Source organism: Dermacentor andersoni, chromosome 9 (genome assembly GCF_023375885.2).
Source record: "Dermacentor andersoni chromosome 9, qqDerAnde1_hic_scaffold, whole genome shotgun sequence".
Taxonomy (NCBI): Eukaryota; Metazoa; Arthropoda; class Arachnida; order Ixodida; family Ixodidae; genus Dermacentor; species Dermacentor andersoni.
In genome coordinates this window covers 95,766,387-95,786,758 of record NC_092822.1, presented here as the reverse complement: position 1 = coordinate 95,786,758, position 20,372 = coordinate 95,766,387, and the positions used below count along the sequence as shown (strand labels likewise).

The 20,372-nt window shown below is 50.9% G+C and overlaps 1 protein-coding gene across 1 annotated transcript; it reads left to right on the top strand.

Annotated features, from left to right (window-relative positions):
• Window positions 1–14,951: 14,951 nt before the first annotated feature.
• LOC126527876 (uncharacterized) lies at window positions 14,952–18,895 on the top strand. The gene has a single exon (XM_055069308.2). It carries the CDS (start codon window positions 15,040–15,042, stop codon window positions 17,896–17,898), a length of 2,859 nt encoding a protein of 952 aa, XP_054925283.2. The 5' UTR covers window positions 14,952–15,039; the 3' UTR covers window positions 17,899–18,895.
• The last annotated feature ends 1,477 nt before the right edge of the window (window positions 18,896–20,372 follow it).

The window sequence follows — 20,372 nt, the reverse complement described above, 5'->3', positions numbered from 1 at the left end:
TTCCAGAGGTGGGCTAGTCGGCTGTCGATCTTGTCAACCAGGACTTCGGCTGCGACCGTCTGTATAGCCTTGCTCATGTCGTCATTGAGCGTCTCCATCCATGCCTCGATGTCATCGATAGTCTCCTCGCTCCTCTGTTCAACTCGCTGCTTTCGGAACTTGTCCCAGTCCGTCCAGTTGAATAGCTTAGGAGGAGGGGGTGTACCCGCCTGAGGAATTCGTGTTTATATGACCATGTGGTCACTACCGAGATCTTCAAAGGCATTGCGCCACGTTGCTTGAGGGATGTTTCGGACTGCCGTCAGGTCCGGCGTCGTGTCCAGTGCCATTGATATGCCCGTACGGGTCGGTGCCGTGGGATCGGTCATAAGAGTTAATGTTTTTGTAACGCTCGCGGCGAGGTACGCTCGTATTGTCGCCGATACAACGCGATTTATATTATTTAGCAGGCTACGCCCTAATAAAGTGACACTCTATTCTGCACTATTCTTGCTTCCTTTCGTTCTTTGTCTCGGTTTTATTTTTATTTTGCTTATTTCATGCGTTTCTTAATGGCTAGAAACTATTTTTGATGAATCAGATAGCCGGCTTTTCGGTAGCCTATTTTCACGTGGATCATCCTTTGCCAACAACACCAGACATCGCATTACCCTCACTTTCATGTGGCGGTAGCGATGTTAATTAAAACATGAGACACTGTTACATCGCCTCCAAGGGTGCTGGTTGTGAACCATGGCGATCTCGGTGAACAGCGCTACGCGATCAAAGTCCTGTGTACCGCCTAACGAAACGGCCGCAAAAGCTCATGCCAATTTGACTCGTGCATTTGGTGAAGACCCATGGCGCAGCCAAGAAGTTATTTTCGGGGAAGGGAGCATGCAATTGACTTGGGATGGGCGGAGGGGGCGGCGCTAGGTATACCAAAATTTCTGGGGAGGGGGAAAGGGGAGAATTGCCACTGTGCAACCCCTGGTTGCGCCTCTGACGAGAACGTTATATCTCGAGCAGGTTGTTTTCGGCGGTGCAAGGAGTTGGATTCAAAAGTACGCAAGGGCATAGTGGATGATCCCAAAATGGAATGTTAGGGTGTTCGCCGTAGGGTTCCTTGGTGAATACGGAAGAGAATACTGCATTTAGAGCTTCTGCAACACGACTGTCGGCAATCGGAGTGTCTAAGTCATTTACTAAAGTGAAAGTTTGATTAGGGCTGAGGTCAAATACTTTTCAAAATTGTGTGGGTTTACTGTTGAGCATAGCAGGTAATGTAGAATAATATAAGACCGCTTAAATTTAGTACTAAGGGACTCAAACTGTTTTTCGACTGTAAAATATTTTTGCCACACATACGAGGTTTTGGAAAGTTTAGCATAGTAAAAGCGTTTCTTTCTCTTGTCGTTCAGGCGTTTACGAGTGCTGTTGAGCCAAGATTAAGACGACCGCTCCTTCACAGCGATACTGGGAGCATAAGTATTTATCAAATTTTGCATTTATTCTTAAAAAGTGGCCAGTCGATCGAGGCCGGCTATACCAGACTTCGTGTTCGGCCATACGTGCCCAGTCTTCTCGGATACTTCAAGTTGCAAAGGTTCAGCCACAGTTCACAGAACTGTCGAGGCAACCTGCCTTGCGCCAAGTGCAGTACCAACGAATATTCCCGCGAAACCTGCAGTAAATCATGTGTGAACTGCGATGGCGAGCATGCCGCATACTCGAGGTCGTGACCATCGTGGAAGAAAAAAGAAATTGTGGCAAGCAAAGTAACAGAAAAGATCTCATTCAAGGAGGCATGCCGGCGGGTATTACACCTGGCCAAAAAGAGCTTTGCCGAAGTGGCGCGTGAGGAGGCAGCGCCACAACGGCTTTCGGCGGCTGCCCGGGCCACACCCAGTGAGCCGACGGCGACGCCTTCCGCACTCTTCGCGGCCGCAGCCAGCGCTGAAGCGCCGTCGCTGAAGGGGCCACCGACCTGCGGGCTGGTGGCCTCAAGGTCCTGCTCGCATAAGAGGTCCTCTCGTCAATGAAGCCGCTCACAAAAGCAGGCGTCCCGCGTCCCGCAAGAGGCGATGGACACGACTATCGGCTGTTGGTCAAATGGCGCCACGGGTGCCCGAAGAGAGCCGATAATCTCTCGACCACTCCAGAAAAGAGCACGCCCGCATCACAGAGCCTGTGAGGGGCCCCGTAAGTTAAGTTGCACTTCCTATATTAGACACACAGCACGCGCTTCTTCTGCAATATGAGCACACAAGTATGGCAGTAGAGTGTTAGGGGACTTTTACACAATCTACGTGAAATGAAAGAACTTCTGAACAAACTATTTCCAAAAGTGCTTTGTGTCCAGGAAACACACCTTAAATTCACAAAGAGAAACTTTCTCAGGCAGCATGCCATTTTCCGGAAACACCGCGACAATGCTTTCACTTCGTTGGGCGGTGTAGCTATAATTGTAGAAAAAGATGCTGCCTGTCAACAATTGCAGCTCCCGGAGTACGTCCCTTGAAGCAGCAGCTATCTGAGCGCCGCTGCTGAGCAAGCTAGCCACAATCGCTTCCATTTACATCCCTCCATGTAACTAACTGCACAAAACAGAACTTCAGAGCCTTATTAATGAGCTTCCGGAACTCATATCCTCCTAGGAGATATAAATGTGCATAGCTCCCTATGGGGAGACTCACGTTGTGATGCGAGGGGTCGCCTAATAGTGAACTTCCTTTTTTCTGCAGGTGCATTCCTCCTTAATAAGAAAGAACCAACGTTCTATAGAGTTGCACATGGAACATTCTCGTCGATAGATATAAGCATAACATCAGGTACCCTCATGCCATACCTCGAGTGGAACGTCATCAAGAACAATTACACAAGTGATCGCTTTCTGCTTATTATAAAGCTAACAAAATAAGATGAATGCTGCCCACAAGTCCCTAGATGGGAAGTCGATTCAGGAGACTGGACGTGATTTCGCCAACTTACGCATTTGACCTGGCATGATGTTCGTACTCGCAGTATTGATGATGCAGCGGCATACTTCTGAGTGTTTTTAATTGATGCCGCATCAATATGTACGTCTCAGACTAGAGGTTCGGCCTGTGAACGATGCTTTCCCTGGTTGAATGAGGAATGTAAGGAAGCAGGAAGGTGAAGGCCGCAGAACAAGGCGTTGTGCCTCCTACGGGACTCTCCTACGACAAAGAAGCTGACAAGTTTTGAACACAACAAACAACAAGGCAGGCGAACATGACGGATTGCTAAACGCGAGAGCTGTAAAAAGTACGTCTCGGCAATTTATTCACATAGGAAAGAAAGAAGCGTTTGGAATAGTGTTCTCAGGGTTTGCCCGTCGTTGACAATCGAGGCGAGACCAGTTCAATGCCGTTTGAGAGCATTTAGAGCGTCTTTCTGCTTCCGAAAATTATTTCGGAGCTTCCTCGAAACAAGAGAATAATGCAGAAAGCAAGGCATTGAATCGCAATTCCAGTGGAAGGGAACAGTACAACCTTGCTTTTGGTTTAGGCGAGCTCAGAGCTGCTTTGAATACCTGCGAGAAGTCTGCTCCGGGAACTGATCGGATTATGTAAGTGAGGATCAAACATCGTCACCCTGACACACAAATAGCTATGTTGTCTCTTTTCAAGGCAGTGTGGCCGACAGGACATACTCCGTTAGTATCAAAAGAGGGTATTGTAGTCGCTATCTTGAACCAGGGCAAGGATCCATCCTTCGTGGAAAGTTATCGGCCTATGCGCTAAGAAGCTGCCCCTGTATGCTATTTGAAGAAAAAAGATCCATCACCGGCTACTACATTTCCTCAAACAAAACAACTTGCTTGACCTTTATCAATGCGGATTTAGAGAAAGCCGATCTGCAACTGACCACCATGTGGGCGTTGAGGCGTACATTCGCGAAGCTTTCGTTCAGACGCAGTTCTTTCTGTGGGCGCTCCTTGGCCTAGATAAGGCTGCGTTCATTTGCGGGCTTCTTTCACGCTCGGAAAAACACTTTTACGTAGCACGTATTGAAGAACAGAAAGCTGTATCGGGAGTTTTTTATGTCACTCTACAATTTTCTCATTGACACTTTTCATCCTATTATAATATTTGAGAAGCTAATTAAATAATTAAGACAAATGTAGTTAGGAGGAAGTGAAAAAATATTCTGAGGATCTCCAAGTGACGGCAAAAAACATTACTTTGGTTCCGTCCGGCTACTTGGCATTTGCATATTTTTAATGTTTAGCTCAAGTTACGTGGGACACCCTGTATAACTGTCCTAAGCGTGTTTTTGCTGCTTGCTATAACTGTTTTGTCCCTGAAATATGAGGTACATTCGCACCTAGAGTAGTGGAGAGCAAGGTTCTTCTCTATTACCACTCTACTGCACAAGTTTTTGTGCTATTGGAGCATTTTATTGAGGTACCTCACCGTCTGTGCAATGCAGAGTGCTTCACAAGAAAGGGGAACACTGTATACCACCCATACCTTGGAGTCAACGAATTTTATTTTACATGGTCGGACACCACATTTTCCTGCTGGTGGTCTCTATCACAGTTCTCTATGCTGACTTTTTTGCACATATCCATTATATACCGCGCTACCGCTGTAGGGTAAAACGTAACACGACGCGCTGATAACGTCTGAGTGTGAGAGGTGAACTAATACTACCTCGACGTCCCGCCACAGTTTGTTTCACCAAGGAAATTCGATACAAGACTGAGGAAAAGTGAAGCAAACGTAGGCAGCGGCCTTTGTAGGTGGCGTGCTCGTTGTCCAGCCTCTACGGTTCAGATTGAACGGAAAGAAATACTAGGCAAACCATAACATGGTTGGCAGGGCATTAGTTTCATGAAGCAGCAAAGACAAAGCATTTAGCTTTTTACATCAAAGACGTTAACGAAGCAATCTGACCTCCTCGCGATGCTAAGACCGATCCACTGCAGTATTTTCCGATGATATTGTAGACGGCAGGCTATTATAACCGTGCGTCAGCTACTATGACTGACGGGAGCTGCTGCAGCTGCTTTACAGCAAAGCGTAAGGGTGCCCTGAAGTAACATCGCAGTCAGTGCATGTGTATGGTTCTGCAGGTGGGTCGGAAACATTGGCGACGGTTGTGGTTCGGAATTTTCACGTTGGTGGGGAATCTGCCCATGGCGTTATTTGTAGGCGCTGGGGTTTATAGAGAAGATTGGCAAGACGGAGAACAATCTCAGATCCATGGGATACTACAAGCACCACTGCTGGATCAAAATGCACAGCCTGTAAGTTTTCATCAAGCGGTCATGCAGTCGAGACGTCCTGTAACAGTAATGGCGAAGTGCCGAGGACTCCAATTAACGGCTTTAACGCAGGCTATGTACGTGGGTGGATCTGAATTGGAGTATGTGATTGTCCGATGCAGGTGCCCCTCATGCAGCGATGCTAGAACAGCATGGCGATTGGAAGCAGGTAATTTTGAATGCTTGAAACAGAGCAGACTCTGCTGATTGCCAGTCAAGACACCGGCAGGATTTCTCAGTGGCGCTACTTCTGGCAGGGCTCAAAGGTTACATATTGTCCTGGTTGTTGGCTTGACAAATGCCACATTGCAACGACGGTGATGTGTAGCTTCCACGCTGTCATCTTTGGACTGGCAGGGGCACGCGAATTTCATGTGGCCTTGCCTGTAGCATCAGCAGCAGTATACGACAGAGGGCTTGAATGGCTTAGAACGAAGCACGGAGTCGTACTAAAACAGACGTCCCATTGAAGAGTGCGGACCCTGTTAAATGAGCAGGCACGTGTGTGCACGACCATGGTAATGAGCAGCAATCTCTTTATGTGTATTGCGTAAAAGTTGACAGCGCAGCTTCTGAGGCTCGCAATATACGCTATCTCAGTCTCCAGTGTACGCCGCAGACGGCGCAGCGCCCGTAATCTTCGCCGAAGGCTAAATACGCCTCGACCGGAAGGACGGCGTCTTCCCGAGTGTGTACCTTCCAAAGTGTCTTGTGGGTATCAAGTGATTGCGACGAATGCTCCCTTACTGGGACTGTTTATTTTTTTTGTAGTTTGTGCAGAGCAAAGCCTTGAAACCTTGATGTATTGATGCAGGCGTCCTTAGCTGGCCGGATCACAGGATGGACAAAGTGGACATGTAGAAGCTGGAGCACGCTTCACAAATTTGTACGATAGTGCAGCGTTACGACAGCTTCAGAAATGCCTTTGGAAGCCGCTCTTCCGATGGCGAAGAAAAGCAGTGGCTACGAAGGCAGCATGGAACAAAAATAAAAAGTTCTCTCGGTGGCGAGCAGCTGCATCCAGAACTCGCCATTTAAGTATGGCATCCGGCACAATCCTTTCAACACGGAACGTGATGTTGCACCAGGCACCATTTCACTTACTGGCGTTCTACGTAGTGCAGTGTCGTTTGGTATCTTGGCAGAGGTCAGATGCGGGATCCCTGGGCTGTGTTATGTGCTATAAGAATCGGACCTCACATCGTCAGAACCCTGGCAGGGCACTCGGCTCAGCGTCGCATGGGCGCACTCTCCGACGAGGCGGCCTGCTTCGGGAATAAGACGATGTTTCGACCCCGGAGAACGTGACGTGGTGCGTCGTGCTTTAGTGGTGGCTGCAGCAATTGCCTGTTTGCAAGGCCTAGTCATTCAGCAGCACCGGTCAATAGAAGACACGTTGAGCCGGTAGCACGCTAGGGACTACGTGCCTTACCTTAGAAGCGGTAGCCAAGAGAACTTATACACCGCCCACAACAGTCCGAAAAGTGTTATCAAACACAATTAACCACGTGATTCATGGTGCAAATGAGAGAAGTGACGACAAGTATTTCACGTGGCGCGCAGGCCATATGTGTGGTTGGACTCGCTGGCAAAGAGCGTACCGTGCCTGCGCGAGCCAATCATGCAGAGCAACGCCAACGGTGCGAGCACATCTCGAGTGTTTATGTTCGATGGCAAGAAAATATAACTGAACCTGTAATTAAACGGTTAACACATACAAAAGGTCGTGGAAGGCAGTGCTAGCGCTATGGGAGATAGTGTTACAGGCTGAGATTCTCTTTGTGCCAACAGAAACGAATAGCACTATTCTCCCGGTGATCAAAAGTGCTAAATCATCAGGCACCTGTGCCTGAAAGACACAATGCGTACACATACGTTCCGCCAGCTTTATTTGTATTCGTGAAATAGAACGCCTTACAGAGCCGACTGCTGATTGTTGTCCGCGTAATTTAAGGCCTCAAGGATATTTTTGTTTGCTGTTCGTAGAAAAAGTCAATATTTAGGATAGCTGCTCTCCCACATTGAATGAAAAATGTCTGCGAATGGCGCTTGGTCTTGTACGCGCTGCTCCCTGATGTCTGCAGCAGAGTTTTACCGTCCATTCGCGGCTGCTGAATGGCTTACGCTGTCCTCGATCCCTAGTTTGCCCGTACTTCTACAGGAGTTACCCGTACTTCTACAAAAGCGGGTAAGCAATGCTTACCAGCTTTGGTCATATCGCCACATCTCTGCGTCTGTGGAATGAATTTGATGCCTTTCACGTGTGACCAAACTTACCCACCAGAAGAACGCCAAATACCTCACCAACTTGAATGTACCATTCGTGTAACACCAATTGGAACTGCTGCAACACCCCTTTTGTCGGCAATATTCGTAGTAGCCTACACAAGTGTTCTCTAACCTTTTCCCTAAGAAACAAATATATTGACGTAAGACACCATATGTATTGCTATTATTACTTTCATCTAATTGTTTTCCACATTTTGGGTAGAATCGCTGTATCCTGTGGTCGTGTTTCCCTCATTTATGTCAAGAAGTAGTTGTAATGCACGTTATTACTTAGCTTGAGTGTGTTTAGGATCACTTCCTTTCTTGATATACTTATGACCATGTAAGTGCCTACAAAGGGTGATTTGTAGCCTTCAATATTTTTTACCACATTATCACATCCCTTGACTCAATATATGCCGTAGAACGCGCGTAACACACACCTTCTACTGCCCATCCTTAATGATGGCTTTACTTACGCTCATGGGATGTTTTGGAATTTTTTCTGAGCGGTGTTACATTGTGAATGCACCAAAAATATTGTATACATGCCATTCACTGTTCACATCGGTGGTAAATGCGGCCTGTTACCGAGAACACTGGCTCCAGAACTGCGCTGTGGACGTGTATAGGGCCTTCCGACATTTCCAATCAGGGTGTATAAATAAACTGTTTGAGATTGCGCATTAAGCTCTCAGCCAAATACTTCTGAGTAAGAGGCACAGGAAGACAGAGTATGACTCTATTTTGCTGGGACAAGTAACTGTTCACTTCTAGTACACAAATACTAGCACACAATAGAGGTCTACGGCTTAGTCAAGCTGTCGATGTTGGCAGCTTTTTGTCGCTGGTCTCCAGCATCATCTGTGTATTTGATGCAAATAAACCTATTCTTATCAGTATTATTATTATTAATGCAGTAGCGACGGCATGTAAGCCTAAAAAAATAAATGCGGATAAGAGCCGGGTGCTTAAGCCGGTGGCGTCAAGTAAGCCTCGGCGGCTCCAGAAACCGGCGTCAGAGCTCGTTCACATGCAGCACTCCTCTGTGCCCATGGCCGTATTCCGCTTGCCGAAAAGACGGCGCTCACAGTTGCCTCTCACTAGCGAGCTGGGCGAGAGGAGTTGGGGGGTGGGGCGGTAATTCACGTGCCCCACCGTGGCAGAAAAATGGAAGAATAATTGAAGATATTTATCAGCTTTGAGTTAGGATACGTCTGTAGCATCAATGCTCTCTGCAACTTCGCAGCTCCTTGTAACGTCATGCTTGAAGCCTTGGAAAAGTAAAATGAGTAAAAAATTTCCGCGAGTTGGAACCAAGAAAACTCCGGCTCCGAAGGGGATCCTTTAACATTATTGCACAATCAAACTTTTTTTAATACATGGGAAAGAAAAGTGAAAAATATCACTTTACTTTGGTTAACAAAATTCATGTTAGCACAAGTTAACAAAGTTCACAAGTTAACACACTCACTCAAACTTAAGATAGACGTATGCAACCATCAGCATACCGTTCAGAGCTGGTTCCAGTGCAGCAGTCCCTTTTCGTACATACGTGGTGCCGTTTTATGAAACAATGGGTACTTTCAATCAAAGATCATGCATGGAAAAGAAAAAGCCATGTTTAACGTCGAGCTCTAGCTCCTCGAACGGTGTTTTAATACGCCGAGGCCACAAGGCGCGATGCTGGTGCGGCGCAGCAAGGATCGCGTTTTGGCAGATACCAGGCGTGTCACATTATATGACAGATACAGGCGTGTTTTACTTGGTGTTAAAACATCTTTGCGCAAAAAGATTTGTTGGCACTGTATCATAGCTTAACTTTGCATAAAAGATTCAGGGGCGCTGGCTATGCCTGAACGGGATAAAACTTGCCGTTGTAGGAAAACAAATGAATAAAAATAAAGAAAACGTTAGATCTCATGTTAAGCCGACTTTCCTTAACATCAAATCAAATAGGTTTATGATGCCATCGTAGAGGCGTAGCCTAAATTTGTATTATTTCTGCCTTATTGCAGAAATTTTGCGATATATGTTATAATTTAAATCATCTGCAATGTTCACATTTAACAATGCACCACCCACACGTTATCAATACCACAATGCGAATCAGGAGATTGCACAGTGTCCGACGTCTATGCAGCGATGTCACGATGACAAAGGTGGTACTCGAGTACAGGGCTTGTCGAGTAAAGAGTGGTGATAGCATGTGCGCGTACAGAGAAGTTTCACATTGGAAGCAGTGTACATGTAGGGAAACCGCTCAGAGTTAAGGGATTTATTTTATATATTTCAACAAAGTATGAGACGCAATAACATGCAAGCAGGTTTGCTGTTCAAAACTGCACAGTAGGGTGATCGCATGAAGAGAGACAGCTCATTCTGTGGAAGGGACCAGCAGGCTGGTCACGATCTGAGTGAGTATTTTGTAGAAGGGAGGGTCACACTCAATGAGAATATGGTGGGAACATCCATCGGGGGTTTGCTCTTTCTTCTTCTGGTTTGGTAGCTGCAGGCTTGGTCCTGGCAGAAAGCTGCTCAATGTGATATGTTTTTTTTTCTCGTGCTGCACAATGCTTTCAATATAAGAGATCATCTTGTTCAATACTGATCATTAGAGTGAAGTGGCGGTTATGTTCCTCAAAGAAATCCTGACAGCTGTTTCATTCTTTTCTTATCAGATCTAATGAAACCGCTGCTAGCCTCGGTATTATAATTTTTCTCCGGGAAAAGAGGGTCTTAAAGGGTTCTCTGTTGCTATAACTACGGAGTTAGGCATGTTCTGTTGTCACCGCGTTTCTGTGTCACCGCCTCTCTGTGGTCCTCATAAATGTGCTGAATGTCTCCATAATTGACGTCCTTATCCATATTTTTGCCCATTGATATTATCTCCCGGAGTGCCTCTGCTCATATCCTTGAATTTCACGTGCAGTGACGTATTCTGACGTAATAGTTCTGAGGAAACCCGCAAGGCGGAGAGAAGTACTCAATAAAGGGAAAATTAGACATCCAGCCAAACGTAGCTAAGTGCTACAAAGGAAACTCATAGGCTTCCTCGAAAGAAAACCGTCGCAGTCGAGGAAAAATTTGTTCTAGTCCGGGACTCGAACCCGGGACCACCGCCTTTCCGGGGCAGCCGCTCTACCTTCTGAGCTAACCATGCGGCTAGCAGATGGCACTTAGCAGATGACACTTGGTAGCACTTAGCTACGTTTGGGCGGGTGTCTCATTTTCCCTTTATTAATTACTTCACTCCGGCTTGCGGGTTTCCGCACAACTATTATGTAAAACTCTTGCTTGCTGCGGACGCGTCTGCGCCAGCTCCCGCTTTCTCGCCAATTTAAATGTGCCTTTTGCCCAGTTTTGTGCCTTTTCTACCCGGAATCAGATTCTTGAAGTACTTTTCTACCTAAGGAGACCACATTTCGGCAAGTGCGTGACCTCTGTACTTTTTTACGAGTGATTTCAGCTCTCGCCGCCCCGCCTCGGGCTCTAAGCCTAACAGCGAGCACGGCCGCCGCCATTAACGCCCGTCTCGACTCCAACCAAGCCGCCGCCGACCCCAGACCTCCCCGAGCCCACCCCGGCGGTGGGGGCCTCCAGCGATCACAACAAACGAGCCTTCCACCCATGAACGACCCTATAGCGATGGCATACGAAGTCAATGGCCAAGACATGAGCCCGGAAGACTTCATCGCAGACGCTGGGTGGACTATCGTGGCGCCGCGCCCGTCAGTAATCAAGACTGCGTTGAGCCAGCCCAACCTCGTTAACCACCAGCGAAAGGGAGGAAATACGAACGCAACCGTCTCAACAGCGAGAAACTCCTTGATCAAAGCAAGCAGAATGCCCGCGCTGCCCCAAGATGACATCAAGATTGTGATTCGCATACGTGGCGGTATCCACATAGCCAAGGTAGGCCAACTTACGGTCACCAAAGCAATTTGCATGGCTGCTTGCATCGAACCTAACGAGCGAAGCGAGGACACGATATGCCCCAATTTGAAGCAGAACATCATGGTGGTCAGCACACCGTCTGAAGCGAACGCTGCAAAATACCTCAGGATCCGCAACATTTCCATAGGAGAGCAAACGTTTGAAACCACTGCATATAGGACGGCGCCGCACGAAACGTGCAAAGGCGTTATAAGAGGGGTTCCGATAGATGAGACGCAGGACTCCATAAACCGCAAGATCGTCAACCCACGCAACCCGCTCACTCTGGCGGCAAAGAGAATCAAGGAAACTGGCACGGTCATCATCGCCTTCGACGGCTTTCGAGTCCTGAACTATGTCAGATACGACAATGCCCTGATCAAGTGTTCTCTTTACCGCAAGCAGATCGCAATGTGCCATGTGTGCGGCAGACTCGCCCATCGTGCGGACGTATGCCCCTCACCCGACGACGCAATTTGCAAAGGCTGTGGACTAGCTAACCCTAACGCAGATCATGTGTGCACGTCGATCAAGTGTGCGCTCTCCGAGGGAAATCACGTCACGGCAAGCAAGGGATGCACGAGCCGCTTCCTACTCCCCTACGTCGTACGAAGAAGACGAGTTGAAAGAAGAATCGCAGCAAACGCAAACAAAAGCACCAAGAGATCAGGACCAATCGCCCTGAGTCAGCACGACTTCCCGCCGCTCAAGAACGCCGAGTGTAGCACCATCAACGACAACGTGGCCGCCAACACAGAGAAAGAGAAAGAGACGCCGGGTCTGTGACGGGAGCGGTCGCATACCGCGTCGGCTCCGTGACAGATCGCAATCAATTGCGATACACCAACTTTTCCCCCTGCAAGCCTGGTATCATCGTCTCCAGGAACCTCAGCGGCACCCGTCTACACCACGTTTGTTAAGGTGGGGCCAATTTTTGACCACTTTTCGGTCATTTGAAGCCTTCGTCACGCCGCGGTGGTGCTAAGCCTAACGGCGCCGGGGCCTGCGATGGCCCCGGTCGGGGATCCCTCGGCTCTGGCGGCTCCAAATCAAGTCACCGGATACGACCCGCAGTCCTTGCAGATCGTAACAATGGATAACCATCAATCCGAGGATACGACTCAAGGCGAGGATCCTCTACCAACCGAGGACGATTACCTCCAAGATATGGTGCGCGTCTGGCGCGGAAAGAAGAACGCGGCGGCGGCATCGAGGGACGCTGGTGCTGGTGCCACTCAGCAACAGGCGCCGGCTAGCTCTGCGCATACGCAGGGCGGGAGTGCGCTGAACGCAGCCTCGACGAGCTCCAAGCAACTCCGGTGGCGGCCGCAGAACACGCCGCGCATTGAAAAAGATGACATCGTCGTGGTGCTGAAACCAAGAAACACGGTCGACCTCAAGGCAACTTTTGGTCCTGGACGAGCCGGCGCTGCAGTCCGCAGCATCCTCGGGGACGACGCAAATGCTGGACTTGAGGTGTGGCCCGTTTGGGACCAAAACATCCTTGTATGTGCACTGAAATCTGTCGACGCCGCGGAGAAGCTACTCCGGGATATTGTGCTGCCGGTAGGGGAACGCGAGCTACCGTTCCGGGGACACCCTAAACTCTCCGGAGCGTTCTGTCGAGGCGTCGTGACTGTTTCGCCAGACGAAACGTCTGAAAGCGTTAAACGAAAACTCAGTGCGGAACAAAATGTGGTGTCTGTGCGCAAGCTAGGGGGAACCCCGGTTGCGGTGATCACCTTCGCGGGGACCAAGGTGCCACGGACGGTGTTGTACAGCTACGAACGGCTCCCTGTTCGCCTGTACAAGAAAACAGTGCCAGCATGCCACCGCTGTGGCACAGTGGGCCATCGGGCCGATGCGTGCCCGCGACCGCAGCCGGGACGCTGCAAACGCTGCGGAGTCCAGGTTCCCGATGCCACTCCTGACGGCCCGGCAGAACATGACTGTGTTCCGAGCTGCCTCATCTGCGGAGGCGGCCACCCTACCGGAGCTCCTGGCTGTGCCGGGCGGTTCCGGAAAGCCATCAAACCGAGCTCCCCATCCGGATCCAAACCGAAGACAAAGACGGGGCCCAAGCAGGCTCCTCCGCCCAAGGCCAAGAAAGCGCCAGCCGATCAGGAAACCAAGGCCAAACCCGGCACCTCGAAACCTGTCAGGTCCGCGACCCAGGCGGTGCCCCCGGTCCTCAACGCCAGGGACTTCCCGCCCTTGGCACCCGTCCAACCACAGGTGAGCAGTTGGAGTAGGGCAGTCTCCGGGCCCCCTACCCGTCCCTCCCCTACCGAAACCGCCCTACAGCAGCAGGTAGAGGAGCTCAGGCGCCAAAACCAAATTCTAGCGCGCGAAATTCAAGAATTAAAGGCCAAACAGGCCGGGTCATTCGAACCAATGCAAGAAGCTGAGCCAGATGGCGAGGATGACGGATCATCCGTAACATCTTGCCTCACTAGCGTCTCGCGGCAGTGCGGGGACACGGTAGTTGGATCTGCTGGTCGCGTCGCCGGCCTAGAGGCACTGCAGCGCCAAACCGAGCAACTGGAGGAGCAGATGGCGGCCCTCCCGAATCAAATCATGTCAGCAGTCCGCGAGTCCTTCCAGGACATGTTCAAGGCAGCTTTAACGCAAGCACTTCCCGACCTTATGGCGCAGGTCACTGACTCGGTCCTTAAAGCCGTGCAGCCCTGGGTCAGCACCCAAATTAAGAACGCCACTAGCTGCGAATCCCCTCACCTCAAACGTAAGACAGCCTCCCGCCAGGCAGCGGAGGAACAAGGTTCAGGCTCTGCAGCTGGTGGGTCGGTGCGGCCCCTCGCTGGGGTTGCGCTGGCTCCCGGCCAGAGCTAGTCCGCTCGCCCGTAAATAAATAGAACAAGATGGCTAACAGATCTAATAGGAATGATAAAAACCTTGAAAAATTCCAGATCATCCAATGGAACTGCAGGGGTTTCAGAGCTTGGAAAAAACGGTCACACCTCCAGCTCTACCTGCAGTCCCTTGGAGACATGCCGGCACTCATTGCCCTGCAGGAGCCCGGCATAGACGCTAAATTATCAGGCTACAGCACCTTTCAGGGGGGCGCCTCTACGTGCATCTTGGTGAATAAAGCTTACACCGTGGTTCAGGTCGACTTAGACTTGAGTACCGAGCAAGAATATACAATGGTCCGGGTACTGCCTCTCAGACGCCGCGACCCGTCAATACATATCCTCAACATATACTGCCCTCCGCATAAGCCGCGCGTAACTTTTAATGAAATCTTCCTTCGCGCGATAAAAATGGCAGCCAAAGAGCCTCTAGTGATCGTTGGAGACTTCAATGCTCCCAGCCTTCATTGGGGCTACCACTTCGAACAGGCAAGAGGGCGTAAGCTGGCGGAGCTCATCTCGACCCTCAGCCTCACGTTGCTCACAGACCCGGCGTATCCCACCCGAGTGGGGAATTCGGTAACCCGCGACACGTGTCCCGACCTTTCTCTCGTTAAAAATGCTAGAGCGGCTGCTTGGGAGAACTTGGGAGATTCTCTAGGCAGCGATCACCTCCTTCTCCGGATTACACTCATGGCGAAGGCAGCGCGCAAAAAATGGGGTCAGGCCAAGCTGACCGATTGGCACAAATTCCGAAATCACACTATCCCTCCCGTACTATTTTCCGGCGGATACGCGGAGTGGGCTAACCACATATACAACATTCAGAAACAACACGTCACAACACTACAAACCACCGAAGAGATCCCCGCAGTGGACACCCACCTCCTGCATTTGTGGGAGGCGCGCCGGAGCTTAACTAAACGGTGGAAAAAGCAGAAAACTAATCGCAAATTACGCGACCGCATAGCCAAACTCACAGAGCAGGCTGCAGCGTATGCTGCCGAACTCTCAGATTCAAATTGGATAGCACGCTGCGACGCCGCAGCTCATCAGATGAGCTCGAAGGGGACGTGGCGTCTCTTTCGCAGTCTAATCGACCCCTCCCAAACGAGAGGGGAGACGCAAAAGCAGCTCCGGCGGGCTCTGCAAGGGTATCAAGGTACGACGGCGCAACTTGCGGACACTCTGTGCGACAGATATCTCTGTCGTACGGAGGACCCGCCTGGGCCTGAGTACATATACTCTGGCAGGCCTAATGAAACACTTGATGCCCCTTTTGAGCTGCACGACCTTAAGGCGGCCTTAGCAAAAATGCGCCGGGGTACGGCTCCGGGACGGGATAACATAACAGTGAACCTGTTGGCGAACCTACCGGACCCAGCCTACCTCCATTTATTAGAATACATCAACCAGATCTGGGACGGGCGTCCACTCCCTCCCGAGTGGAAAACGTCACTTGTGACGTTTATCCCTAAAACAGGTAAGGCCGTGAATACGGACAACCTGAGGCCCATATCACTGACCTCATGTGCGGGCAAGCTTATGGAGACGATGGTTCGGGATCGCCTCTCTCCATACCTGGAGAGTAAGGGCTTCTTTGCAGTCACCCTGTTCGGGTTTCGCCCCCACATGTCTGCACAGGATGTCCTTCTCCAGCTGCACAGGGATGTAATACGACCCACAACTATGCAACACAATGACAAAGCCATCCTCGCCCTTGATCTGAAAGGGGCTTTCGACAATGTTAAACACGGAAGCATCCTGGCCAACTTGAGTTCTACCGATTGTGGGGCTAGGGCCTACGCGTATGTAAGAGATTTCTTGACTAATCGCCAGGCCTTCCTTCGGATTGAGGGCGAGGAATACGGCCCTTACATGATGGGAACACGGGGTACCCCTCAGGGAGCGGTGTTATCACCGCTCCTGTTCAACATAGCTATGATGCGCCTCCCAAGCCAACTGGCCCGGGTGGAAGGCATTCAACACGCGTTATATGCAGATGACATTACAATTTGGACCACTGAGGGGAGCCTGGGGGACATGGAGGCCCGCCTTCAGCAGGCCGCTTCCATAGTCGATGCGTATGCTATGGACTGTGGGCTCCAATGCGCTCCAGCGAAATCAGAGCTTCTGCATGTCAGAGCGAACCCAAAGGATAGGACAGCAATTCACATCTCTCTGTCAGGAGGTCCTATTAGAGAGGTGGAGGAGCTCCGTATTCTGGGCCTTTTCATTCACCACAGACTCAGACCGGACTCCACCATTGTGAAACTCAAGAGAGTAGGCGAACAGGTAGGGCGTATGATCCGCCGCGTTTCCAACAAGCGGGGCGGTCTGCGGGGCAGGGACGCGCTTCGGCTCGTCTATGCCTTCGTGACTAGCCGGATCCTCTACGCCGTGCCATATCTCCGCACTACTAAGCAAGACGAGGCGCGAATAGACGCCATCATCCGCAAGGCAACTAAGCGAGCCCTGGATCTCCCGGTGGCTACCTCTAATGCCAAACTGAAGGCATTGGGGGTGCTAAACTCCTACCAGGAGCTGAGGGAGGCCCACCTCGTGAACCAGTACACCCGGCTCATGCAGACGGCCCCTGGGCGCCGCCTGCTAAACCGCTTACACATCCAACACGACTGCACTCCAGAGGAGACGGAGCGTATCCCAGTACTGTGGCGCCATATGCTCAGGGTCTCCCCACTCCCCCGTAACATGGACACCGACATGCACGAAAACAGACGACAAGCGCGGGCTCGCGCTCTTGAGAGACAACACGGCTCCCGACCCGGTGTATATTATGTAGACGTAGCAGGGCCGTCGCCCACGGGATTTTACACGGCCGCTGTTGTTCACCAGGAAATGCACGTCGATGGACTCTCTTTTCGAGCCCCGAATTCAATGCGAGCCGAGGAAGTAGCGATAGCGCTTGCTGCCGCCCACGCCAATTCGAGAATCATCATTACGGACTCCCGAAAAGCATGTGATCATTACTTGGCTGGGGAGATCTCCCCATTAGCTGCTTGCATTCTAAGACGGACTGCCACTGATCCAACACCGAAAAGAATCATTTGGGCTCCTGGCCATCAGGGCGTACGAGGTAATGAGGCCGCTGACGCGGCTGCCCGAGCGCTTATTTACCGGGCTCCTCATCCCAGCTCTTCTGGCTCGGAGACTAACCAGCCGCTGCTGCGATTCAGGGAAATAATAACGCATTATAGCGACAACCACCGCCTTTTCCCAGCCCCTGCCAAGGGGCTGAGTAAGACGGAGGAGCGAACTTTAAGGCGCCTGCAGACAGGTACTCTGCTCTGTCCTGCAATCTTAAAGCATTACGATCCTAACACGGATGGGCGATGCCCGCACTGTGGGGAGACCTGTGATATCTTCCACATGGTGTGGGCATGTACTCAAAATCCCCACCTCCCCCCTTCCCCTACCCCTTCCAGAGAGGCATGGGAGACTGCCCTCCTCAACTGCTCCTCGCTTGAGTCCCAAAGGGCTCTGGTGAAACGGGCGAGAGACGGGGCATTGTCATGCGATGTCCCGGACTAGGGACGCCGACCATGTAGCGGGGCCACTCTGTGGCTCCCAAACTCTCTTGCAGCAATTAAAAGTTTTCACCACCACCAACACAGATGCTCGCTTGTCCGGCGAGCGGGGCCGCTCGAGATCGAGGAACCGCGGTCGCCTGTCGTCACGATCGCGAGGACGCTCCAGGAACCCGAGCCAGAGATCCTCGTCAAGAAGACGATTCGCCCACAGCCCACGAGTTGGCGGTAATCATCGGTTGACGTGGGCCCAACGAGTTCAGCAGCACCAACAACAGGAGCGACAAGAACAGCAGCACCAACAGCAGGCCGCCAGCCAGGTGAGTCCGATGGCACGGCCAGAGCAAGTAGAAATAGCAAATACGATTAAAAGACTAGAACACGAAAACAAAGAGTTAAGGCAAACAATCACACAACTCGTCGAGGAAATCAGACAACTCAAAACGCCACCACCCTCCGACTCTAATCGAACCGAAGCCACATCAGAACCGATGGTACTAGAAGTACCGGTCGAGGAATCCACGCGCAATCCACATAAGAGAAGAGCCATGACAAACACACATCCATTGAGCACGGACAGTGACATTAAGGAAATCAAGGAACTGCTCGGCGGGCTTACAACTACCATCGCGTCACTGCAGGAAGGGCAAGACAAACTTGCGACGACTGTAGGGACCCTCAAGGAAGATTACGACAGGATAACGTTACAAATCAATCACATGATGGAGACGATCAACATGCATGGGGCAAGGCTCAACACGCTAGAAATGGCAGACCACCCGTCTGTGACGTCACAGTCTACTCGGGCGTTATCGCTCGATAGACAAAGCAACAACGTGGCCTCACAAAGGCCACCCCACGCAAACAACAAAGATGGCTGTGCAAACTGAAACTTTTCGCCTTTGGCAATGGAATTGTAGGGGCTACGTCCGCAAAAAGGCCCCCCTGCAACAATACATTCGAGCCAAAAAAGACAAACCCCAAGTCATTCTCCTACAAGAGACAAATACCGCTACACTGTCGCTATGCGGCTATGACGCGACCGCAATGACACCGCAAAAGAAATTTAGAGGTATCGCCACGTTGGTCAGCAACAAGCTAGCCCACACGACACACAAAATTAATCACGACCGCAGCAATTGCGAATTCATTCTCACGGAAGTCTTCCCTAGAGCCAAGAACGCCAAGAGCATATTCATCCTAAACGTTTACAGCAGCCCCAAGCACAGAGCACAAAAATATAGGCAAATTCTCCAGCTCGCCCGCAACCGTGCTGGCGACAACCCCATAATCGTGGCCGGGGACTTTAACGCCCCTAACACGGCCTGGGGATACGCCGCCAGCAGAGCCAAGCGCAAGTACTTACTAAACGACGCCGATGAACTTGACCTAACGCTCATCACGAACGCCGAATACCCCACAAGAACGGGTAACTCGGTCAATCGCGACACAACGCCAGATCTCACTTTCGTCCGCAACGTTCCAGATTATCAGTGGAACAACCTCTTCGAGGATCTGGGCAGCGATCATCACATCGTTGAGACAGCGATTGACAGCCCATCCGGACGTACGTCGACTGGGACGAGTTCCGCGAGTTCAGACACGAACGCCGAACAAGCAAAGAATCCATTGAGCAATGGACGTCGCAACTAAAGGCCGACATTAAGGCGGCCACGAAGGAAATAGAGACAGATCTCCCCGTTCAAAGCATGGACAGCCGATTGGCTCATATGCTCGAAGCCAAACAATCGCTCACCAGGAGATGGAAAGAACAAAGACACAATCGACGGCTGAGGAAAAAGAATTTCTTCCCTCAACCGGCTGATTGCAGAATATTGCACGCAACTATCTAACCAGCAATGGAATGAGGTGTGCGATGCCGCGGACGGCCGCATCAACAGCGGGACGACGTGGCACCTGCTCAAACATCTTTTAGACAGAACCAGAACCAAAGCGGACGAGGGTCGTACGCTGAACAGGATCATGCACGAGGAACTCAAAATTACCACGGAAAATGAGCTCATTGACCGTCTCGCCGACAAGTACCTCCCGCTGGCCAAAAATGCCAGAGGCACGACCGCCGAAGCATATCGCGGCAAAGCCAACCCAGAGCTAGATCGGGACTTCTCAACCGAAGAGATACGCACGGCGCTTCAGAACCTAAACAGCAAGTCAGCGCCGGGGCCGGACGGCGTAACTAACAAGGCACTTAGAAACCTCGACGAAACCTCAATCGAAACCCTCACAGAGGAAATCAACAAAATCTGGAGGAACGGAGCACTACGCGAAGACTGGAAAACGGCCCTCATCGTGCTCATCCCAAAGCCTGGCAAGGCGCCAAACATCAATAACCTCAGACCTATCTCGCTGACGTCTTGCGTCGGCAAGGTAGCCGAGCACGCGCTCCTAAACAGGCTCTCGAGGCATCTCGAAGAAAAAGATGTCTACCCCGCAGCAATGATCGGCTTTAGACCCGGG